This window comes from Schistocerca cancellata, chromosome 11, assembly GCF_023864275.1.
Source record: "Schistocerca cancellata isolate TAMUIC-IGC-003103 chromosome 11, iqSchCanc2.1, whole genome shotgun sequence".
Lineage (NCBI taxonomy): Eukaryota > Metazoa > Arthropoda > Insecta > Orthoptera > Acrididae > Schistocerca > Schistocerca cancellata.
Window position 1 is genome coordinate 152,283,316 of NC_064636.1, and position 26,535 is coordinate 152,309,850.

At 42.0% G+C, this 26,535-nt stretch overlaps 1 protein-coding gene across 1 annotated transcript in view; it reads left to right on the forward strand.

The window, feature by feature from the left end:
• Positions 1 to 26,535, forward strand: part of LOC126108386 (zinc finger protein 431-like) — a 176,367-nt gene that overhangs the window by 27,292 nt on the left and 122,540 nt on the right. Inside the window, exons 4-5 of the mRNA XM_049913598.1 lie at positions 3,011 to 3,103; positions 4,029 to 4,109. Coding sequence (XP_049769555.1) covers positions 3,011 to 3,103; positions 4,029 to 4,109 — 174 coding nt within the window. The remainder of the gene's footprint in view (positions 1 to 3,010; positions 3,104 to 4,028; positions 4,110 to 26,535) is intronic.

The window sequence follows — 26,535 nt, forward strand, 5'->3', positions numbered from 1 at the left end:
AAGTTACTAAAATATGGGATTGCACCTCTTTACTACAAAAGCATGGAAGGAATGTAATCATAAAACAAGAGCGAGAGAGAGAGAGAGAGAGAGAGAGAGAGAGAGAGAGAGAGAGAGAGAGAGTGCGACATATGAAGGGCTTATTTCAATAGTGGTACAAGTCCATTACCTCCACTTTTCTGCCTATAATGCTTCTGAAATTAATGATCCAAACAAAGAGAAAGAAAGGTTCGTGTCTAGCAAGAAGCCATATGCTTGAATATATTTGTGGTATCTCAACTGCAGATTTTTCAGCACTCATTTAACTTTAGGACTCTGTATCTCAAGATGAACAAAAATGGACTTGTACCACTATTGAAATAAGCCCTTCATATGTAACCTGATTCTGAAACAACCCTGATTAAATCAGGATATTGTTAGCAGTTAAATAATGTACGGGCTTCACCTTTGTTTCAAGTAACGGTAACCTAATATCATACATGCTAATTGATTTTGAGTGCGATGGGTGTTATTTCAGGCAGAATTTGGCTGCTCAATAATGCTACATTCAAGGAGCAGGGATTGTTGACTAAAGGAGGTCATGAAAGTTAGCCTGAGGTAAAGTTACATATTTTTGGTTAAACATAAGTGGAAGGAATCATTATCACTGCAAAATAAATTTTTATTCATATCTAATCTCAACATGTCAAATATGCATGTGTTGTCTGTCCTTTTGGACATGTCCAAGGGGCCAGACAGCATTTTTATCCTGCAGCCACAATGACTCAGGGACAAAGGATTAGTTGTCTGTGGGCATTAATTTACATCAATGGGGAGAGTTGAAAATTTGTGCTGGACCAGGAATTGAACCCAAGTCTCATGTGGACTGGGCAGTTGCAGTGACCACTATGCCATCTGGACACAGTGGTCATCACATCTGCATGGTCTGCTCTAGCATGCTTCCTGTCAGACCCAAATTCTGAACTTACTCATCACTGATGCAGTGCTCATGCTCATGCTCATGATCCTCCTTACACATGGTGTCTCACTGGTTCCTGTAAGAGGTAGTGTGGTGTGCACCTACACTGAAAGGATCATTGGCTGACATCACCTTAATTACATATGTGGTGTCCATTCTTTCGAATATGTAGACGTATCATCACATCATGTTCCAACAATCTGAACATGTTTTCCTTACTGCAATCATTTGTCCAGCATTGTGGATGTGAATGTGTAATATCAGCATTCCCTGTTTGTGACCATTTCTTGGTAAAAACAGTTTTCACAATATGGTATAATTTTGCTTGCTGGGATCAACCCACAACAATGGGGAGAAACATTCAGGCATTGTGATATTCCTCCTCTCCCTGTGCCATTATGGTCAACACTCGCTCATTGTGCAGCTTCATCAATGCATCTGAAAGGGGCAACAGTGCATACTGGGAGCATTAAGTGATTGACTACCGATACCTTGTATTTTCTACTGGTTTGAATAAAATATGCTTACCTTTCAGTAGGTAATTATGCATCCCCTACTGTGCTCTGCTGGTGTCACATACTGCAGTTTGAGCCTCTGAGACAAGCAGTTGCTGGCCATTCAAAACAAACAAAAGACAACTCTGTAATAGACTGCACGAATCTATGCATTACAGTTTTGTAAATGTGAGATTACATCTCTGAAACTTACTCATTGTTACTACATAGGGACCCTACCATTTTCCAGAGAATATGTAGTGGAGGTCACAAAACTAATGAAAGGTCTGATCTGAGTCTTAAACTCTGCTCAAAATTGGGTGATAGTAGTTCATCCACAGTTTGACTGTACAAATTAAAAGATGTTCTCTTGCCTCACTTACAAATGTTCATTGCCTCTTCAGTCAACAGCCAAAAAGTGAGCCTAGGGTGTCCTCTGAGCCCAACCAACAGATTTTGTTGTTGCACAAGAGCCTCAGTTCACAGCTGGCCAATAGAACTTACACCATATCTCATATGAGACAGTGGCATATACAGAAAAACCTCAAGGAGGGCTCACTAAAGATATCTTGAGCTACCTTTACTTTTACTGTAATAAAAGCTAATCAAGTCGTATGGAAAATGTAAGAAAGTTTTATTTAAACTGATTATACACATATACATGATATAAAAAAGTTAGAGTTGTGGTTCTGTACTTTAAATGATGAATTCTATGCACCTACTCTTCCTGACAAATTGGTTAATTACATTGTCAGCACGGCAAGCAATCTCAGGGTGAGTGTCCAACAGAGCTAAGCCATTAAGTTGATCCTCCTTCACTGTTGACCTCAGCCATGTCTTTGTACACCGCAGTGTTGAAAAACTTTTACTGCAGCAATAGATGCAGGTAGACAAATATTTTGTACAGCGTGTGCAAAGTAGGATAGTCAGATATAGGATAGAGAGACAATGCTTGCATAACAAAAACACAATCATTAAGGGCATTTATGCTCGTTGCTTGTATTGAAGAGACTGTCCCATTAGTCTCTTTTTTAATCACACAGTGTGAGTCGTCTTCAAAATACAGTAGTTAGGTTAAGCACTGATTTAGTTTGTGCGCAAGATCATTAGCATCATATTCCAGTAATTGTGATGGAAAAAGGATGTTGAATTTAAAATGATAAATATTTTCTTCAGCAAAACGCTCTCTCATGCCAGTTGTAACATGGTCCAGTGTTGGAATAAAAAGTTACTTTCTAATATGTCATAGCATCATCATTATGATGAATGTCGAATCTAATTTTGCTTTTGCCATTGCCCAATGCCCAAGATATGGTCTTGTAAGATTTTGCTGACTGCTGACTTGATATGTTATGCACATGTCACTTGGTGTAAATAGATTGATAAGAAACTCCCCTTTTCTCCCCCTTCTCTACCCTCACCCTGTCTCCCTGCCCCCGCGCCCTGTCTCCCTGCCCCCGCGCCCCCACCCTGTCTCGGCCCCTTCTCTCCCCCTGTATGACAGTGCCGTGTAGGAACAAGACAGATGCTCTGATACGTCAGTTTCTTGGTTTTTCAGTTTCTTGAAGACCCATTAAAGGCTGGCGACCCTAATGTTTGCGTAAAGCAAGACCCCGAACTGAAACACCGGGCTGCTGGATCTGAGCATAATGTAAGTTTTCACACAAGCACTGTATTGTGCAGGAAGTGTAGTAAGAAACTCTAGTTAGATGTGTTATTTGTAGGGTATTACGAATAGTATTTTAACAGCACTTGTAACAAGCATATCTTTATGAACCATTACTCTTACATTAATTTTTTATTGTGATTCTATGTAATGAATGCCTTAAGTACATATTTGGTGTCAACGGAGCGAGGAAGACTTTCTCTTGGAAGTAATTGTTAATCTTGTTACATCTCTGTGTCACAGTGCTGTGACATATTCGGAACTATGACATGTGATGGATGTATATTCTAGAGTTCCCAGTCACTATTCACTGTAGTATTTACATCATTACTGAAATCCTGCTGTGGAATTCCTTATGATTTTCCTCCAGTACACATGACATAAATTTGCATTGTTCCCTAAAGAGCAGGCACTGAAAATACATAGTGATATGGCAAGAAGCTGTGTAAATAACATTAAATTTGGGTAATTTTGATGATAATGTGTGGAATGCCACATTCATTTGATTAATGACCAAAAATTCCTCTTGTTTATGGGTTTACTGTTGGAAGATTATTTGCATCTTTATATTATCTGAGTTTAATTTTGAAATGTTGCCACATACATATATCAAATTTGTATATGGGAGTACAACCATCCGATAGAGTAGGCCATAGTGCCTCTGAAATCAGAGTGGATTATGTGACAGGAATAGAAAGTGAAAGTATGCCAAATAAGTACTGCCCAATGGCTGATAGCAAAATCCGGGGCAATGGAACTGATTTGGATGCATTCTGACACACTCTCTTCCCAATTGATAAGAATCTCTGCAAAGTTGGGTGATACTAATGAGAAAAGAATATTGAGAGCTGTCATATACACACAGAAGATAGCAAGCAGTTATAATTCACAGATTGTGTTCTTCTTTCAGTCTGTTGAAGATCCATTGGGAATATCTTTGTCCACTGATTTTATCAAGGAGGATCCTGAATTAAATATAACAGAGAATTCTGTAAGTATTTACATCTCTGATGTATTGCATGTATTCAAGTAGTAAGTCTTTTGTTAAGTGTGTAGAGTAAAATATGCATTGCAGTGGAATTGTCACTGATTGTCAGTTTTCTGGAATTTGTTGCTGTTTGTAATTGTAGAGTATTCTTGTACTTCTGCACTTGACTTTCATATCACCTCTTACATTCTGACTGTTTTAAAGAGAAGTGGAAGGGGACTAGTGGCTGGTATAATGCTGTTCTCAGTAGCCCTTGTTGTTATCAACTACATTGTATAATGGTTGTCTGTGATGGCCGCGAAATTCACATTTAGATGAAGTGTAAGTTCTAGTAGTGTAGGTGATTTGAGAAATATTCCTACTTTCAACAACTTCTGATACATAGAATTCAAAAGAACACTGGCTCTTCTTATCTTTTGTGTGAATCATACTTATTCTTGAGTTTGCCCTAAAATTTTTTTGGGATTTGAAAAACAGAGATGAAATTTGTGTGTTCTAGATCAGCCCCAATATGTTGGCCACAACCTGTACATATTGTGACAGCTTCTGTGGTACCTGTTGTATTACTTATAAAATTTTCATTAATAGAAAAACTCTTATAGCTTTTAGTGAATGATTGTATATAGCTGAAGCCATGATTCGAGTCCTGGCAGATCTGAAGAAGCAAGATTATTTTTTAAATATGCTTTATGACCTTGCTAAGGGAAGGAGAAGCTCACATTGATAAACAAGTCACAAGAATGAAATTAGACAAATATTGGGGAACATTCAACACACATTTGCGAAGGTTAGGTACTGGCTCACTCTTGATCTGATTGTTCATAAACAAACTTTCTGAAGTTGTAAAGGATTTTTTCAGGCACTGAAATGTTAGCTTCTTCAGACACTGGAATGTGTGGTGATTATACAAGCATACAGGTCTAGGATCCAAACTATCATGCCAGGGACAACTCAGAGAATATATAAAGGAGTGTAGCTGATTCACAGCTAACAGGCCAAGACTTAAATGTCACAGGGACTAATGTTATGCCATTTTAAACAAATGAAAGGGATGCATTGGCATCACAAGTAGACAGGACAGTAAATGAAACAGTAGTAGTGTTGTTCCACAAGAAGGGTTTTACAGAAATGATAATACTGCACATAGTAGTCAGGGATGTGCATATGAGGAGTTTGGCTAAAACAGTGATCTGTAGGGTGTCCTAGGGCATAGCTGTAGTTGTCAAAGTGGCTGGATTGTAGTTGGTGACCACTTACCATGAAAATACAAAAGGCCATACTGGCCTTCATATGCAGCCCAAGATCTCACAGGTCAAACAAGATGTCTCCATGGCACCAGGGCCAGAGGCTCAGGGATAGTGTCCACTGCATGGAGTGCTGCTCCCATAGCAAGTGTGAAGAACAGTGTGTTGCTGATTGTGTGGTCTGGAATACCATGTCATGTGGTTGGCACTGAAATCACTGATGTTGTACCCCACTTGTTACTTTGAAAATACGTAACTTAGATTTAACAGTGGTAGACACCTGAGAAATCTACAAATAGGATGTGTGACCATAACAGTGATGCTGAGTAGTACATGCAATTGTGCAGTAAATATCTTAGCTCTGTCAGCTAGAGTGGACATGCAACCTTTGTGGTCTCAGGAGCATAAAATGCAAGAGCTTAATAATGATGCAGAAAAATAGGGCTGACCATTTTGATACTGGCAAATGGCCAGCAAGATTGTGGAATTGGGAATTTTATTAGGTAATTGCATGAGAAGCTAGAGCAAGCTAGCAAGATAGCAAATTAATACTTTGTTGGAGAAGCAGTTCAGTGCCAGGCTGATACATCTGTTACTGGTAGGTTCAGACATCACACAAGTGTAATGGAGATCCTTCAGGAACTCAAATGAGAATTCCCAGAGGGAAAGTGATGTTCTTTCTAGAAACACTATTGAGAAAATTTAGAGAACTGCCATTTGAAGCTGACTGGTGAACGATTTTGTTGTTTCCAACATACACAGCACATAAGGACTATGAAGGTGAAATTTGAGAAGTCAGGGCTGATTGACAGGCACATATACAGTCTTTTTCACTCATATTTGTGAGTGGAATGGGAACGGAAATCACCAGCAGGGTTATGGGGTACCCTTTTTGATGTGCCATTAAGTGGATAGCGGAGTATAGATGTATGTGGAAATTCTAGGTAAAATAAGTAGGTGACCAATGTAGTAGGAGCAACAACGATATTTTTCATAGTAGTAAATGTACATACACATACATACAAAATAATCTCTTACCAGTTCCCTTAATTAGCCATGCGAGTAGATTAGCACTAGTCACAAACAGCTTGTTGTCACTACACTTCAGAGATAAATCCCTGTGGGAGCTTCTGCCTTAAGATTTGCAGTGTGGCTCATCCCACATCCATCCACATCTTCATTTATGGAATGCAATGTGTAAATTCAAGAATGAACAAATGAATAACATTCACACCATATCTCTAGCCAGAACAGCGTTGAAAGCAAATTTCATTTTCGGAAAAACAGTCTGAAACATTCAATAATAGGTGCAACCCATGAAGACAAATTAAGATCATCATATTTCACTGAAAGAAGTTATACCAGTATAAGCAATTCCTCAGGATGTATAAAATCATCAGATTTCACAAGGCTATAACTTCATTTATTACAAAGGTACAGAATTGGGCTCAGATTTTTATTTCTATACATGCCTGCAAAGCCTTTATTTCCAAAGGAACCATATGATTTTGATGTTGCTCACATTTTGTGTGTGTGCACATACATCATTAAGGTACTTTTCACAGCTATGTTTAGGACCAGATTCGTCATTCACTGATCACAAATATCAAAATCCTTTTCTACACATTTAAGCATCCAGACAATAGACTTAATCCATGCACTTGCAAGCATGTCAGTTTAGGAAACTCAATGCTGTTCCCATGTAGCATCATAGTTCATCCAGTGTTATTGGAACACATAGGTGGAGCCTTTCACAAACACCCACCAATAAAAAAGATACCATACTGTGAGATGAAGCAAATTTCATGGTCAGGTCTGCAGACCCTTTAGCTGATCAATGCTGCTTCCAATGCAGTGGTATACCATCTGTATGAAAAATTATATTTCTGATAATTTCCCATCTCTTCTGTTTTTTGGCCATCTATGTGTTTTCTAACATTGTCAACTTTCTTCAATTTGTTACAGAATTTGCTCCTCTTCAGATTCAGTTCAGTGCTAATCTCATCAAACTGTTCATCACATTATATTTAACAAGAAAGATGATGAGACTTACCAAACAAAAGCGCTGGCAGGTCAATAGACACACAAACAAACACAAACATACACACAAAATTCTAGCTTTCGCAACCAACGGCTGCCTCGTCAGGAAAGAGGGAAGGAGAGGGAAAGACAAAAGGATATGGGTTTTAAGGGAGAGGGTAAGGAGTCATTCCAATCCCGGGAGCGGAAAGACTTACCTTAGGGGGAAAAAAGGACAGGTATACACTCATGCACACACACACATATATCCATCCGCATATACACAGACACAAGCAGACATGTCAAAATGTCTGCCCCATATTGCACAGCACTTTACCCTTATTAATGTTGCAGCTACCAGTTCAAGTCATCCCTTGAAGACTCATTTTATAAGATGGAAAAGCAATCAGAAATGGCCTGCTACTAGAAGAAGTAGACACTACTGGTCACACACTGAATGAAACAAAATGCATCCAATTCCTTGGTGTCTGCTTGGGTTTCAATTGAAATGGGGTCGACAAATTCGTAAAATTGTCAAGTTGATCCCTTCAGCATTACTCACCTACAGGCAATTTCAATGGCATCTTTTGGAGTTTTCACTTGTTGTTGGAATTGTCTTCTGGGAAAGCCAAATAGAAATAAATAAAATATTAATGTTATTTAATGTGAAAGGCAATAGGGAGTTCCATAGTGACATGTAGATGCAAAGTGTTCGCATCACATTTCTACTACAAGCTTTTATAGGATAAATACTAATTTGTTCATTGCTGCCATGTCCTATAAGATTATCCTATAGGCTAGGACTGAGAGAAAGCGTGCTGGGAAGCATTTCTGCATGTAGACACTCTGGAGGGAGCAGGCTGTTCCAACTGAGCTCCAGGGAGCCGGAGCGCTCACTGCAGCAGCTCGGATCCCGCGTGGAGGGGGGAAAGCGAACTCACTGCCCCCTGGCTGCATGCAGCCGCAACTGACGCAATAATCCATGTTCGATGACAGCTATGACTAGGGGCGGGAGCCCTGTACCTATATTGGAGGATGATATTTTTCTATTCATTGAGAGGGATGGTCATCCGCAGTGTCTTGTATGTCATAAAGTATTTAATTCTGGGAAGAGCTACAATATACAACGACATTATACACGTCTTCATGCAGCGGACAGGTAGAAGGCGTTGCACGCAGAGAACTGGTAGCCAGGCTTAAGAACGACAAACCAGGAGACATAAGTTTAAAAACAGTTTCGTAATACGGAGTGTATCAAGACATGCAACATAGTTTGTGTTCTGTAATGCGTTTATAATATTCAGGTGAATGAGAGTGGACAAAACACTACTGAATCTGCATTTCGAGCAAGCTACAGGGTCGCTCACATCATTGGGACGAGTGGCAAGCCGTTTTCGGTGGGACCACTCGTAAAATCGTGCATGGCAGCAGTTGCAGAATGTTTGTTTCCAAGGGAGGTACTGGCAATTGAAGGGGTTTGCCTGTCGAAGCAAACAATGTCTCGTCGAATTCTGGACATGGCAGCAGATTTAGAGACACAGCTCATGAAAAAGGTGGAGAGCTTTGTTGCATTTTCACTAGTGCCTGACGAAAGCACCGACTTATCGGACTGTGCTCAGCTTGCAGTCTTTGTGCGTGGTGTCGACATGGAGCTGGAAGTAACTGAAGAACTCTTGGATGTGGTACCACTCGATTACACCGCAACAGGACGTGAGATTTTTTAAGCTGTTTGTGAATCAGTGGACAGTATGAATTTGCAGTGGGATAAGCTCCATTCTGTAGCGACAGAAGGTGCACCACAAATGATCGGGCGTCACCACGGTTTTGCTTCTCGTTTGCAAAATAAACTCGAGGACGAATTCGGGAAAGACATTTTGACTCTTCATTGTTTTATTCACCAACAGGCACTGTGTGCTGAAACAGTAGAGCTAGGTGGCGTAATGAAAGATGTCGTGAAGTGTGTGAATTTTTTGCGTCGTCACGGTATGAATCATCGCCAAATCAAAGGATTCCTGAAAGATATGGAAGCGGAGTATGGGGATATATCTTACCACAGTACAGTTCGTTGGCTGAGTCGGGGAAAAGTTCTCGATGTTTTCTTTGCCATTCGTGAGGAAATATCCCTTTTTCTCGAAATGAAAGGGAAAGAAATGCGTTGTCTGAAAGATATAAAATGGATATCAGACCTGGCGTTCCTAGCTGACATAACCATGCATCTGAATAATATAAATCTGTCATTGCAGCGTAAAGGGCAGCTACTCGCTGACATGCACGACCAGATCAAGCGTTCATGGAAAAGTTACGTTTATTTGAGAGGCAGATGAGTAATGGACATTTAACATTCTTCAATCGTCTTTGCTTCTTTAAAATTACCTGAGGGTACTACTTTCAGCGATTACCAAGCAAAGTTAAAGCAGCTCATCGCGTCGTTTGATCACAATTCTGAGACCTCACTAGTTTGGATATGGAACTTAAGGTGTTCATCGCTCCTTTTTCAGTTTCCTCTGATGACTTGTCATCGTCACTTCCATTTGACATTATTGATTTCAACTTTGTTGAAAGAGAGGTACTTCAACACGATGGTATCATTCATTACAGCAAAAAACATTTCCCAAGCTTCAGAACAATGCCGCTCAGATCATGTGCGTGTTTGGATCTAGATGTTGTTGTGAGCAGCTTTTCTCAGCAATGAAAAGAGTAAAAAGTAAGGAACGATCATTTCTTCGGGATGCAACAATGAAGGCCATCCTCCACATTAACTCTGGAACACTTTGATGCCTGATATTTCCGATCTTGTAATGAAAAGGAAATTTCAAGCTACAGAGGCCCAATAAATTTAGTATGCAATTTCTTGTACAATAGTTGTTTCTTATTTATTTCCTGAACATCATATTTCCTGGTGTAGCATGTCACCACGTCTTAGCAGCTAAGAGAATGAGGTTGTAAGACGCAGCTGGCACATCAAAACACTCGCCTTGCCGCCTGCCTGAGCCAGCCGTGCCATGTGCCGGCGTGCCAGCCCACTTGAATGGTCACAGCGAGCGACACGGCTCCCTGGAGCAGGGAGTGCTCCGTGGCTCACGACGGAGCCGACGAGCTGGAACAGCCTGCTCTGGAGGAACATTCATTAATTACAGGGCAGAGAGAGATGAGCTTTTTGGGTATCTCATTCTCATGCTGGTGTCTCCTTAATTTGTTATCGATCTGAATGCCTAAGAACTTAACTCTTGGAACCTCATCCAGTGTCTGTCATTGATATCTCCTTGTCTCGAGAAGTCATTTGAATTTGTTTGGAATTGCATGATGTATGTTTGTGTAAGTATAAAGGTTGAATTTTTGCAAGCATGTTCCATTATTCTTCTGGCTGTTTCTAGTATGAATGTGTTTGGCCATTATCAGTGTACTAATTATCGGCAAGCATTCAGGATTTTGAAGGCATCTCCAATGGCTTTAGCACAACATTTATGTAGGTCAGTCCTGTGGGACATCATATGTATTGTTTCCCCATTCTGTATTCAGTTTTCCTCCCAAGGTATCATTTATCACTATGACCCAGTTTATTGTTGCTAAGCTAAGATTCATTTCTTGTAAGTGTAATTCATTTAACATGACAACACTTGTAGTTTCCCTGAGTAAAGGGAGATTAAGGCTTTAATGTGATGCCAATAAGTTTTCTCCACTTCTATGTGACTTGTACAGTTACAGAATGAAAAAGTCATCCCAGCATTTGGAGACTGCTGTAAATAATGAAGGAGAACATTTCGTTGATTATATAAGTCTCTCTTATTTGTATCTGTTATATATTAAAATTAGGTAAATATGCCATGAACCATATACCAACCAAATAATTGCTGGAATGGGTACATATGCCTTACCTTTTTTTCATTTTATTGGTAAACTGTGTTTCCTTTCATCACTGTCTAATCAGTATGTATAATGTTCAAAACAAAACATGGTCTGTTAAGCCCAGTGTCTGAATACAGATGTTGCAAACACGGATAGGTATTGTACATATCTTTTGCAACACAGTTAACTCAATGGATGTGTGCTAAGTCTTCAATGATGAATCATATTGTCTTTAGTTGCCAAGTTTATAAAGAATTTAATATTTTCTCAAAACGATTCTGATCTACAAGTAAGGTTATGGCTGAGTAAATGGCAGAACATTCTTAATTTCTTGTCATAAAATGATGTGGCTCTGTTGAGAGGTTAATGTAATCTGTCCACTATTGATTCTCATAATATTTGAGGAGTAGTGTTTGGGTCAGCTGTGTTGTGACAGATAACCAACATAAAAGCTAATTACTCTTGTTGTGAAGTATTGGTTTAAATAATTTTAATGAACAACCCATAGGGTGCATTGAAATATTTTGTAGGTTATCAACTAAATTTGTTTACTTCATTGTAGAAGTGACTGAACTACTAAATATCCACCAATTGATGTTGGAAATAATTTGATTTTGTTGTATGATCAGTAGGCCTGGTAGTTGCAGCGGATAGAGATACAATTATTTCTTAATGGAATACAACAGTATAGTTACTCATTAAATGTTAGTTGAATCGAAAGTACAATTCAGCTGAGGAAAGAGCGATTCCAAGTTTTCTCTTGGTCAATCACATGTTTGAAAAGTGAGTTTCATTCATTGTTATAGTAACAGTTCCTTTTCTAAATGATTGATAATGGGTTCACACAATTGGCCGTGTGGAATTAAAGTTAGCTTCTGAAAGAATTTCTTAAAATTACGTTTAAATCAGAAATTATTTGAATTGCACCCTTCCTTTAAAATCCAAATACATAAGGAATATGTTAAATTAGGCATGCAATAATTTAATCTAAAACTTGAAATGTTGAAGATAAAAGTCAAAAACTAATTGCATTTAGGACACCATAGATTCTATACATAGCTCACACAAATAGCATTATTCATAATGCAATTTTTGATACTCAAAAAAACTAAAACTACACATAGATCATACAATTTAAATACATGAGTCTTTCAGTTTTTCATTGTATTACATTTTCTTCTTAAAAGATTCATCTTGCAGCACAGTCATAGGTCCCAATTCTAAAGACATAAGTAATATCTGATGCTTTTTAAATGATCATTGGTTAATTTATTAATGTTCAAATTTGTTCAGTTCTAACAAAAAGTGCTGTCACTTTTGTATTTTGTGAAAAAATTGTAGCCTTTGGAATGTGTTTCAAAAACATTACCATAGGTTCTGTATTTTCAGAGATGCCATAGAAATTGTTTTATACCTCTCTCATTTAAAATTTCTACAATGACAAAAGTCCAGGATTTACAGATCAATATGCACATTCTTGACAGCATCTGTTGCTATTGTGTCTTCGTCTGCAGCATTTGATCCCTGCAAGAATCATTTTCCACCTCTGAATACCAGGCACATCTTTGATGGGTTGCATCCTTAGTTGCGAGAAGATGTTTGGTTTTATCAAGCTTCAAGGTTGTTGTGACAACAATATTATGATAGCTTAAGGTAAAAAATAATAATAGTTTTGAATATGAGCAAAAACGTTTGACCTGAATGCGAGTTACTCACTCAGTTGTCCAGAAACCATCTTCCAGTACCATAAAATATGGTTTTTACTTGAATCCGAGTTTGTGCCATTTATAAAAATCTGTAGCTCAGCCAGCATACCATTTTCTGTGTTTCATCTGGTTCCACACTCCTCTCCTCATTGTACCACAAATAGCATCCATGACGACTTTACCATGTCACGCAGCAAAGAATAACAGTCCATTTCCACTTTAAATACTCTAGAACACAAACTGGATAATGTGTACCTTTTTTTTTTTCAAATATAGAAAAAGTACAGCCATCTCTACAAATTGTCAAATTTTTTTAGATGTGAGATCATCTTATTTACATCAGGTATTATTTATATGAGAACACAGCAACAGAAACTGTTTCATGTGTTAGATCTTATTAGTGATGATAGCGTGATAAAATGTTCCTGCAGCATCCAGGCACAACCTGCAAAGCCTGTACTTATTCATGTTATGAATGAGCACTTTGACTTTTGTCTTCGTTAATCATAGACACACTATCTACAAAGTCAGTCTGTAGATCTCCAGATTAGAGAAATCCATTTTGCACATATCCCCAATTCAGGAGATTGTGAGTTTTCTATGAAGCAGTGAACTATTAAATATAAAATTTCCTTATAAATTTCTGACACTATGTCAGTGATGCTACCATTAACTTCTGCATATTTTTGTTACCTGTCTACATCAATCCATTTTTTTCCATTTTACTTGTTTGTCAGTCAACTTCATTCTTTAATGTGGAGTGAAGTTTAGGAATTACAGTTTTTACACTTTATACATGAGTTCGTAGTACACATGAATTATCGGTAGACTACATGTTCCAGTAACTCCTTACCTCATAAAAAATGCTCTTTTCAGTGCATTCACCAGATAATGAGTTGGCATGATACCTTCATACATACATTGAGGTGTATTCAAAACTAACAAAATGTGTAACAAATGAAAGTATTTTTTATTTGTCCTACTTCTGTATCTGCCTAAAATTCCTTATAAGCTCCCTGAGCTGAAAATACCATGTAGTACTTTTTGCAAAACTCTGTGCATCTTTGTCTTCTGATCTTTAAATAATCTGTCAGGTGCTTGACAGATTGTCATCTCTGTTGTAAAAAAATTCAACTGTTTGCTTCTTTTTTTCTGAAACCTTGTTATCCAGTTCGTGTTGTTAATGTGTGCTTAAACATTATGGAAGTTGTTCCACTGGGACAATTAATTTGTTTGTTACTGCATATTTCCATGTTGGGCTCTCTGGATGTAGTTCTTTCAATCTTTTCATTGCTTTTCCTAAAGTTTATGGGGATTAGTATGAACGTAAATAGGGTCCTGATGATTACACTCCAGTGACATGAGTGGTTGTGCATTTACATTACTTGTACATACTCTCCACAACTCTTTTTCCTCTTTACCTTTATTTTAAATCTAGACATTGCGAAGTTGTTCTCTTCCCTTTCCTCTGGAGTCTTGTGATATTTTCTTGTCTTTTTCTCTATACTGAACCAATTGTAATTGATTTGCTTACAGTTTTGCAAAATTTCTCTCTCTCTCTCTCTCTCTCTCTCTCTCTCTCTCTCTCTCTCTCTCTCTCTCTCTCTCTCTGATTTACTGTCCATTATCTTTAACAAAAAGCTAGTAATAATAATGTGTAACAATGCACCAGCCTTCATATACAGATGTATTACTATGTAAATTATTCAGTAAATGAAACTTTTATTGTTTCATCCACAAAATAATTCCGCCATAAATTCTTTGCTTTACAGCACATCTTTTTTAAATTGTTTAGGTTAAAGTTACCTAACAATGAATTTAAACATTCTTCCTGACCTACCTTCTGTGTAGTAAGAATCCTTGATGTTAAATTCTTCTTTGGATATCTCAACTTAATCAGTATTTTTAGTTCCATATCTGGCAGCAAACATGATGAATTTAAACTTAAAATGCCTCTAACACTGTAGCCAAACAAAATGTATTTTGTAACATGGTCTACGCAGTTCAAATCAGCACACAGGAAGTGTCATACTGATCAGTACATCAGGTATGTAATGTGAAGACAAAGATTCTTCATATCATTGTAACCTCTACTTGTAACTTTCAAAAAAGATATGTGGGAAATTATTTACATTTTTGCTCTTCAGACAGGAAAATAGATACTACAGATAAACCTTGATGCAAAAACACAGATAAGGTTCAGAAAATTATATTTTACTCTCGTGTTCACATTTTGGATTGGCTCAAAACTACAAATTTGTCAGACAAAATGGCTGGTCGTCACTTAACTTCAGGAGTTGAAATAGCTAATACTGACAATACATGCACACAAAGATACAAGGAACTTCCCTAGCTTTTGGAATTGTTATTTCCTTCATCTGGAAAGAGATAGTAACAGATACAGGAAGGTTAGGAAAGAAGGGCAGGTCACTGAGACCTAAAGTGTGTCATTCACAATGAAACATCACCAGTTTCACTTTATATTTTATACGGAACAAAAGCATACAATATTTCATGGAGTACGACACACTTTTTTCTTAAAAAAAATTCCTACATCATTCAGGTGTGTCTTATACTCAAAATTAATTTTAAAATGTCCAGTGTTAGATTTAAAATTCCTGCCAGGCTTAAAGAAGGCCATATATTCAATGCTGTGGGAAACCTATAACTATCTGGCAACACGATTCAACTGGCAGTAGCAGTGCACTGATGCAAGGAACATGAGCTGTAGAGCTTAACAAGCTTGTTAACACTGCCCCGCCATCACAAACCTAGAACACTGTCAAGCCTATGATGTATCACAGCAGTCTACAGTGCCAGTGAACTTGAACTGAAAGTGATTTGTATTATTGATAACAGAAGAGTATTTTATTTAGTAGTTTATTAATGAAAAAAATAGGGGTTTCAAATGATGTGGGCTGTAAATTGAAGATAATAGCATATGCATACCAATATGGAAACAGAGCAGCTGAGTGGCATTTTGGTCCTCCTCCAACAGAAAGAGCCATTCGTGATTGGCTTGCCAGTAAGGAAGAACTGAAAAAATGAGTAAGACTACATGTGCCAATTGAGGACTGAATGCAAAATGGCCTAAACTAATCTTATATCAGAATTAAAGCAACAAACTAATACTCCCCCATCTTGTGTTTCACTTCTGATTGTGGTACACCTTGTGTCTCTGGTCCTATTCAAGCTTTGTCCTTGACAACACTCTATTCGAGAACTAACATTCACAAGACAAGAAGACAAAATACATTAACTTAATTCTTATATGTAATTATGAGCCATATTGTGTCCCAGCACTGCCTAGCTGTATGGCCCATATGATTACATGTGTAACATTTTCCTAGAAGTGATTTCATACATTGCACTTATGACCCTTGAGGTTACACTGTGCACATCTAACAGTCACTAACTAGTCATACCTTCCATTACCTCTAAGAGTATAAAAATCCACTGGTTCTCTATTCGCAATAAAATCTATGTTATAAAATTCACGACTGTCAGATGGCTTTTCTATGGCCAAAATATAAGGATTTTCTTTTTCTTTAATTCACTGTACCATAGGGTGTAGGTTCAAACATTGCTCTAAGAAGTGATAGCAAAGTTCTGACATCAATGTTGCATATCCCTTGGATTGTCACATGTGGAGGGTGAAATGAGGTGTCAGGGCGACTGTAGATATGTTTAATTACTTTCTTTTTTCCAGCCCTCAGCTGTAGTAAATCAGGAACAGCTTGGTAGAGGCTTCCAGTTGCCTCCTAAGTGAAATAGTAGACATCTGTCATTGCTGACAGGTCAAGGAGCAAGGCTGAATATGGGGTCACTCAGTGTTGCTGTCAGCAGTCACTCTGGCTGCGACAGCGATGCAGCTGATGATGGCTGTAAACTTCCTCCAGTGAGCAGCCAGCTCTCTCGTGCCTCACAGCAGGCTACCCTGTGTAGTGGTCAAACGGCAGACCCCATAGTGCATTCTAGGATGTCACTCTGGGTGTCACAGGCTTTTGGGTGTTGTTCGCTCTGATATTGAGACAAGAATGATTTAGTATACAAATAGCAGAATGTTTATTCGTTCCAGACTATGTTCATTTACGGCTTCAGGCAAATATTTTAAACACGTCTGGTGGCAGGTGAGGAAACGCTCCCGACCTTCTGCTAATGCACTCCAGCGTTCGCTGTTGCTGTATCACACCCAACTGACTCAGCTTCGCAACACCAGTTGGTTGTGTATTGCTTTGCAGCATGTAATACTCCCACCCACCTGCAGCTGGCACTGTTGCAGCTCACTTCTGCTCTGGCGTATTTTCTGACCAAATTCAGTTGACATGCTACAGACGAAACCCAACAAGGACTTACACCAGAGAGAGCATTGAAAGGACCTACAATCACACCAGTGTGTCACTGGAAAAAAGTCGTCTAGCGTAAGAGAAGACATTTTGGTCAAATCTTTCAAGAAGTACTGCATAGGTAATGCTCTGGTGGGCAGTGAAGACCATCTCTTATATGAAGAAGACAGTCATTATGAAGGAGAAGTTCAATTTTGATATTCAGGGGCCTTTAGGTCAGTGTGGTTGTATACACTAAGAATTGTTGGTAGCCTGGTTTTGCAATCAAATATTACAAATTGTAAAAATGTTACTTTTTAAAAAGTGCTTAAGTATGAACGTGTACCCTATAGCCTGCAGCATCTTATAGTCTGTAAAATATACTGAGGACCCTCACTGATCGTAATTATCCTCCCAGCCTTGTACAAAAATAAATATATCATGCTTTATCTTTCCAGTCTCCCATTGTCTGGCCACAGAGGAGCATTCCTCATGTAACTCAGTACCACCCAGAACTGGAGCAACTGAATTACACTCCTGGAAATTGAAATAAGAACACCGTGAATTCATTGTCCCAGGAAGGGGAAACTTTATTGACACATTCCTGGGGTCAGATACATTACATGATCACACTGACAGAACCACAGGCACATAGACACAGGCAACAGAGCATGCACAATGTCGGCACTAGTACAGTGTATATCCACCTTTCGCAGCAATGCAGGCTGCTATTCTCCCATGGAGACGATCGTAGAGATGCTGGATGTAGTCCTGTGGAACGGCTTGCCATGCCATTTCCACGTGGCGCCTCAGTTTGACCAGCGTTCGTGCTGGACGTGCAGACCGCATGAGACGACGCTTCATCCAGTCGCAAACATGCTCAATGGGGGACAGATCCGGAGATCTTGCTGGCCAGGGTAGTTGACTTACACCTTCTAGAGCACGTTGGGTGGCACGGGATACATGCGGACGTGCATTGTCCTGTTCGAACAGCAAGTTCCCTTGCCGGTCTAGGAATGGTAGAACGATGGGTTCGATGACGGTTTGGATGTACCGTGCTCTATTCAGTGTCCCCTCGACGATCAGTGGTGTACGGCCAGTGTAGGAGATCGTTCCCCACACCGTGATGCCGGGTGTTGGCCCTGTGTGCCTCGATCGTATGCAGTCCTGATTGTGGCACTCACCTGCACGGCGCCAAACACGCATACGACCATCATTGGCACCAAGGCAGAAGCAACTCTCATCGCTGAAGACGACACGTCTCCATTCGTCCCTCCATTCACGCCTGTCGCGACACCACTGGAGGCGGGCTGCACGATGTTGGGGCGTGAGCAGAAGACGGCCTAACGGTGTGCGGGACCGTAGCCCAGCTTCATGGAGACGGTTGTGAATGGTCCTCGCCGATACCCCAGGAGCAACAGTGTCCCTAATTTGCTGGGAAGTGGCGGTGCGGTCCCCTACGGCACTGCGTAGGATCCTACGGTCTTGGCGTGCATCCGTGCGTCACTGCGGTCCGGTCCCAGGTCGATGGGCACGTGCACCTTCCGCCGACCACTGGCGACAACATCGATGTACTGTAGAGACCTCACGCCCCACGTGTTGAGCAATTCGGCGGTACGTCCACCCGGCCTCCCGCATGCCCACTATACGCCCTCGCTCAAAGTCCGTCAACTGCACATACGGTTCACGTCCACGCTGTCGCGGCATGCTACCAGTGTTAAAGACTGCGATGGAGCTCCGTATGCCACGGCAAACTGGCTGACACTGACGGCGGCGGTGCACAAATGCTGCGCAGCTAGCGCCATTCGACGGCCAACACCACGGTTCCTGGTGTGTCCGCTGTGCCGTGCGTGTGATCATTGCTTGTACAGCCCTCTCGTAGTGTCCGGAGCAAGTGTGGTGGGTCTGACACACCGGTGTCAATGTGTTCTTTTTTCCATTTCCAGGAGTGTACATTCTCCACCAGGGTTTTGACTACCTCTTGTTGTGCCCTGAAGTGAGAGATGGTCTGCCCACTGTCCTTCCCACACCTCCCACAGTGGTGTTCCACTATCCAAAAAGCTTCACAATCTACTTGTCCATCCCTACACAACCCCAGGTCCCAACCTCTTACCCTTGCAATAGACCTAGATACAAGTCCTGTCCCGTACATCCTCCCACCACCATCACAAATATCACCTCTCCCACCAAAGACAGGGCTATCTGTGAAACTAGTCATGTGATCTACAAGCTAAGCTGCAACCACTGTGCTGCATTCTATGTGGGCATGACACCCGACAAGCCATCTGTCTGCATGAATGGCCAGCGAAAAAAGTGGACCACCTGGTTGCTGAGAATGCTGCTATTCATGACATCCTTTGTTTCAGTGACTGCTTCAAAGTCTGTGCCATATGGATCCTTCACACCAACACCAGCTTTTCTGAATTGTGCAGGGAGAACTTCCCCTTCATTCACGTAACTCTCTTGGCCTAAACCTTCATTAGTCATTGTCCTCACCCATTCAGCCTCCTGTTCCATTCCAGCACCATGCAGCCCTCATCATTCCACCATTGCACCCAGACTTTTTACTTCTCTCCTTTGCTGGTGCCCCCCTTCCTACCTCTCCCCTGCCCACTGTCTAATTGCCTGACAGCACGTAGCTGCCCTACCCTCTTTCCACCTCATCCTTGCATGCTCCTCAGCAGCACTGCACTGTAAGTCACCCCTACCCAACTATCCCTCCCCACTCCAGCCTCCTTGTTACCCCTGCCCAGTCACTACTCTCATCATGCAGTGGTGCTGCTGCTCACAGTGTGGCTAAAGTTGCCGAGACTGCAGTTGTGTGTGTGTATGTCATCTATTTTTGACGAAAGGCTTATGGGCCAAAAGTTTTATTTGTCACACTCTTTTTGTTGTTCCTATCTGCAACTTACCATCTCTGCAATATGGCAAATGTCAACTTTGCTTCCCCCTGCAGGTCTAGGGGTCAGAATAGGCTTAAGGTATCCCTGCCTGTCATAAGGCGTGACTAAAAGAAGTCTCTCACTCTTCGACCCTATAACTTCAGGTCCCATTTTATGGATTGACCTGCCACTTTCCAAATTCTACAGAAGTGTGGGCCATATGGGGAAGGATGCCTTACGTGGTGCATGAGTTATCCATAGTTCCCCTAGATTGGATGTCCTGAGCCTATTGTCTTGGCTTTGCATCTCCACCTGCAATTCAACTATTTGGATGAGCACACTTTGCTTCTTCCGTTTTCTCCTGTACTCTTTCACCCTCATGGCAGTTTGGATTTCTCTGCGCCCAATATCCAGCACGGTAGCCAGTACGTTGTGGTGGGGCAATCATGTACCCATCTGGTGGTAGTCCCCTGACAACACAGGGATCGCACTGTTGATGCCTGAGCTGTAAACTTCCCTTGTATGCCAAGCAGTAGATGCCTGTCATCCTGAGGCATCAGGACTCCTGGCAATGGCCAGCATGCTATGTGGCCTTTGCTGTCGCTGGGTAGCACCCATGGGGAGAGCCCATGATCGGAATGGGTGGCATCAGGGCAGATGACCCACAATGAAGTGGACTAAGTCATCCCTTGCTGGTGACTGTAAGACACCAGCTGTCTCCAAGAAGGCAAGATCGAGTACAAGGCTGACAGATATGATCCTAAATCTTTTCCCTCCCTTGTGACACCATGGGAGAATCATAGGGCTACAGAAAGAAGATAGCCATATTCGCCTCGGTATTTAGTCTGTAGCAGAATGGACAGGGACTCTTTCTACCCATGAAGCCTCAGTTTTTTAATATCTTGAGGATAAGTTTGAGGAAGTGGCAGCACTGTCCAAGATGGGAAGCAGTGCAGTTTCGATTCAGACAGCAGCTCCAGCCCAATCCCGGGCATTACTCACTTGTGACCGTCTGGGTGATAATCCTGTTTCTGTCACTCCCCATAAAATCCTCAACATGTCCAGGGGATTATTTTGCATTGCGACCTCCTCTTGCAGTCTGACAAGCTCTGTGCCAGTGTTGAATGGTGAGGTGTTTTTTTTCATCTGGCGCATTTACAGGGGACCCAAAGACAACAGGGTCACTACTGGTGCTTTCATCTTGGCCTTTGAGGATGATTCATTGCCTGAAAAGGTCAACGTGATGATTTACCACTGTGATGTTAAACCAAATGTTCCTCCCCATATTCGGTGCTCTATGTGCTGGAAATTAGGGCACATGTCTTCCCGCTGCACTTCCAGTGCCACATGTCGAGACTGCGGATGTCCACTGCATCCAGATACTCCATGTGTGCCCCTTCCCACTTGTATCAGCTACGGAAAGCAGCACTCCCCCAGCTCGGCAGACTGCACAGTACTCCAAAAGGAGCGGAAAATCATGAAGTACAAGACCCTGGACAGATTGACTTACCAAGAGGCTGAATGTAAATTTGAACGATTACAACCCATATGGTTGACATCGACATATGCTGCAGCTACATTACCATCGCCATCACAAGTACCAATTTAGGAGCAAGCCCCCCCTCCTCCCCAAATGCAGGGGACATCAGTCCCCACCCACCAGCCAGAGAAGCAACAGCCTCTTCTGGCACATCTCGTGTGGAAGCGGTCGCTTGGGACTCTTCTCTCTCATGGTCTCCACTAATGCTACAGCGGACACTCGCCAGTGGCTAAAGGAGCCGAAAGCTGCTGGTCAAAGAGATGCATGGTCTTCCTCCATGCCTGAAGCTACTTCAGAGAAGTCCTCCCAGCAAGCCCCTAAAGAGAAGTGAGAGGAAAAAAAAAGAAGTCTGCTAAGAAAAAGAACCCTCAGGTGGCCTCAACACCACTACTAGCTACCAGTTCTATACCTGCGGATGAGGTGGAGATCTCAGCATCTACTGAGGACCTGGATCTTACTTGATGCCTCATTCACAATAGGAATGGATACAAATACTCAATCGGTGGCAGCAAGTGACACTGAAGTGTAACCTGCCTCCTTGCATGCTTCATGCCTTCCCAGTCTCACAATAACCTCATCCTCCAGTGGAACAGCAGCAGCTTTTTCCACTACCCGGCTGAGCTACAGCAACTGTTTAGGTTTACACCTGCTTTCTGCATTGCCCTCCAGGAAATCTGGTTCCTGGCAATGCGGACCCCTGCCCTTCATGGCTATGGGGGTATTACAAGAACTGTAGCAACTATAATAGTGCGTCACGTGGAGTTCTTGTCTATGGCCTGAACTCAGTATGCAGTTAACCTGTGCCCCTTCAAACCACTCTTGAAACTGTGGCTGTCAGGATAAGGCTAAGCAGGAAATAACTGCCTGCAACATATATCATCATCTGGATGGTGCAGTACCCCTGAAAGCATTGGCTGCACTGGTTCATCAACTCCCTAAATCTTTCCTACTTATGGGAGATTTAATTGTCCATAACCCCTTGTGGGGTGGCACTATGCTTACTGGTCAAGTTAGAGATGTCGAAACTCAACCTCTGCCTCTTAAATACTAGGGGCCCCCCACACATTTCAGTGTGGCTCATGGCACTTACTCGGCCATTGCTTTATCCCTCTGCATCCCAGGACTTCTCCCATCCGTCCACTGGAGAGCCCATGATGCCTCGTGTGGTAGTGACCACTTCCCCATCTTCCTGTCACTCCCGCAGCACCATTCTCCCCAGATGTGTACCAAGATGGTCTTTAAACAATGCAGACTGGAAGCTTTCACCTCTGCTGTCACCATTGAAACTCCATCACATGGTACCATCAATGTGGTAGTTGAGCAGGTCTCTAGAACGATCATTTCTGTGACAGAATTAATGATCCCTTGTTCTATATAGTGCTCCAGTGAAAACCTTGGTGGTCGCCAGAAATCATTGAGGCCATTAAAGAGCATCGACAAGCTCTACAGTGACGTAAGTGACACTCTTCCCTAGCACAGTTAATAGCTTTGGAAGGGCTCATGCTCGCATTCTCCAGCTTATAAAAAGATGGAAACAGGCATGTTGGGAGAGGTACTTCTCGACCATTGGTGCCATACGTCACCTTCCTAAGTCTGGAAGAAGATCGGACATGTATGTGCGTACCAGACCACGACAAGTGTTACTGGCACTAACATCAATTGTGTGTTATCTACCGACAAAGGCAATTGCCGAGCACTACGGTTGAGCCTCTGCACCCTCAAATGGCAGATGGAAAGGAAAGCACTCTAGTTCACAGAATATCACATTGAACCCTATAATGCTCCATTTAGAGAGTGGGAATTCCTCAGCGCCCTTGCACATTGCCCTGACACAGCTCCTGGGCCAGATCAGATCCACAGTCAGATGATCAAACATCTGTTGTTTGACTAAAAGCGCCATCTCGTTATCATCTTCAACTGGATATGGTGCGATGGCATCTTTCCATCGCAATGGTGGGAGAGCACCATTGTTCCAGTGCTCAAACCCGGTAGTAACCCACTTGATGTGGATAGCTATTGGCCCATCAGCCTCACCATCGTTCTTTTTAAGCTGCTAGAACGTATGGTAAGTCGACAGTTGTGTTGGGTCCTGGAGTCATGTGGCCTACTGGCTCCATGCCAGGGCAGTTTCCGCCAGAGTCACTCTACCATTGATAATCTAGTTTCCCTTGAGTCTGCCATCTGAACAGCCTTTTCCAGACGCTAACACCTGGTTGCCGTCTTTTTTTATTTATGAAAAGCTTAAGACACGACCTGGCGAAATCATATCATTGCCACATTATATGAGTGGGGTCTCCAGAGCCCGTGCCAGATTTTTATGCAAAATCTCCTATCACTCTGTACTGTCCGTGTCCAAGTTGGTGCCTCCCGTAGTTTGCCCCACGTTCAGGAGATTGGGGTCCTGCAGGGCTCTGTATTGAGTGTATCTCTATTTTTAGTGGCCATTAACTGCCTTGCAGCAACTGTCAGGCCATCGGTCTCGTGTTCTCTGTACGCAGATGACTTATGTATTTCATGCAGCTCCTCCAGTACTGGTGTTGCTGAGCAGTGCCTACAGGGAACCATTCACAAGGTGCGGTCATGGGGTCTAGCCCACAGGTTCTGGTTTTCAGCTGCGAAGTTGTGTGTCACGCCCTTCTGTCAGTGTTGTACCATTCATCCGGAGCCAGAACTTTACCTTAAGGATGATCCACTCACTGTAATGGAGACATATCGATTCTTACGACTGGATTTCAACACGTGATTGGTGTGGCTTTCTCATCTTGGTCAGCTGAAGTGGAAATGCTGGCAGCACTTCAATGCCATCTGGTGCCCGAGCAACACCAACTGGGGTGCAGATCGCACTAAACTGCTGCAGCTCTGTAGAGCCCTTGTTCAATCTCGTCTTGACTATGGAAAACTGGTTTATTGTTTGGTGGCGCCCTCAGCGATATGTTTACTCTACCCAGTTGACTGGCAACCGGAGGTTTCAGGACGAGTCCAGTGACCAGGTCGGAGTCCCTCCATTGAAGGTTAGACATGCAAAACTGCTCACCAGGTATGTTGCACACATTCATAGTTCTCCAGAGCATCCACATTACCATCTCCTTATCCCATACACGGTATTTCATCTCCTGCATCGAAGGCCCAGGTCAGGGCTTATGACTGCAGTTCGCAACTGATCTTGTCTGTTTGAAGTGGAGTCCTTGCTTTTACCACCTATGCTCAAGGTCCATTCATGTACACCTCCATGGTGTACACCGAAGCTGAAGCTTTGCCTGGACCATTCACAGGGTGCTAATGGATGAGTTAACTCTGCAGCTCTCGGCTGTCACTTCCACTCGATTCTTGACGAGTACCGAGACCGTGAAGTGGTTTACTCAGACTGCTCCATGGGTGATGGTCACATTGTCTTTGCATATGTTCATGGAGAACATACTGAACAGCACTCCTTGTCAGACGGCTGTAGTGTTTGGACTGCAAGGCTGGCAGCCATTTCTCGTGCTCTTGAGCACATCCAATGTGCCGTAGCAAGTCGTTTCTTCTCTGTGCTGACTCCTTGAGCAGCCTACAAGCTATTGACCAGTGCTACCTGCACCATCGTTTGGTAGTGACCATCCAAGAATCCATCTATGCCCTGGAATGGTCCAGTCATTCCATGTTGTTTGTGTGGACCCCAGGCCACATTGGAACCCCAGGAAGTGAACTTTCCGACAGGCTGGCCAAACGGGCTTAACGGAAACCACTTATGGAGGTCGGCATCCCTGTAACTGACCTGTGATCATTATTACACCACAAGGTTTTTCAGGTTTGGGAGATCGAATGGCATAATCTCAGTATGCACAACAAACTCTGTGCCCTTAAGGAGACTACAAATGTGTAAAAGACTCCATTCAAGCCTGTTGCAGGGACTCTGTGGTTCTCTGCTGGCTCTGCATTGGCCATACATGCCCTAAATCGCTCCAGGCAAATGCCGGGATGGTTCCTTTGAAAGGGCATGGCTGAATTCCTTCCCTAATCCTATGAGACTGATGACCTTGCTGTCTGGTCTCCTCCTCCAAAACAAACCAAACCAAACCAAACAAATGCCGGCCATACATGGCTAACACATGGCTACTTCCTCTGTCGTGAGGACCCATGTCGGTGTCACTGTGGCTCACCTATGACTGTCATCCACATCTTGCTGGACTGCTGACTTTTAACCACTCTACGGCAGACTTTTAACCTTCCTAGAACCCCACCTTTGGTACTGGGTAACAATGTTTCAAACTGCAGATTTAATTTTAGGTTTTATTTGTGAGGGGTTTTCGTCATACAATCCAAGGGTGGGCATTTAGCCTTCTCTCTGAGGTCGCCACCCTCCCTCCACTGTAATTTTGTCGCACTTTCTTTGCATTTGTTTGTCTTCGTTGTCATCTTTTCCCTACATGTGCTCTTCTCGCCTTCTATTTTTGGGGTGGACGTTTTAATATGTTGCAGAGTGGCTCGCTCATCCTCATTTATTATTGTAATCAGCCAGCCCAGACTATATGCTCTATGATTTTAATACCTTCTTCTGCTTTTCTTTGTGGCGTATGTTTTCCCCATTTTTTGTTCATTCCATTCATTTTCTTTTTAGGTGTGCTGCTGAGTGTTTTTGTACCTTGAGCCTTGCTTCCGTCAGGAAAAAAGGGTCTGATGACCCTGTAGTTTGGTCCCTTTATACTCAAAACCAACCAACCGATCAAGTTTTCTCTTTATAATTTTGTTACATTCCTTCCCGGATTTTCCATTACTTGTTGTTGATCCAAATTTGAAATTTGTCCCATAATTCTAAGACCATGAATAAAACTAACTGCAGTTCTGTCTTTATCAGTGATGAAAAAGTAGAAAACACACTGCTATATTA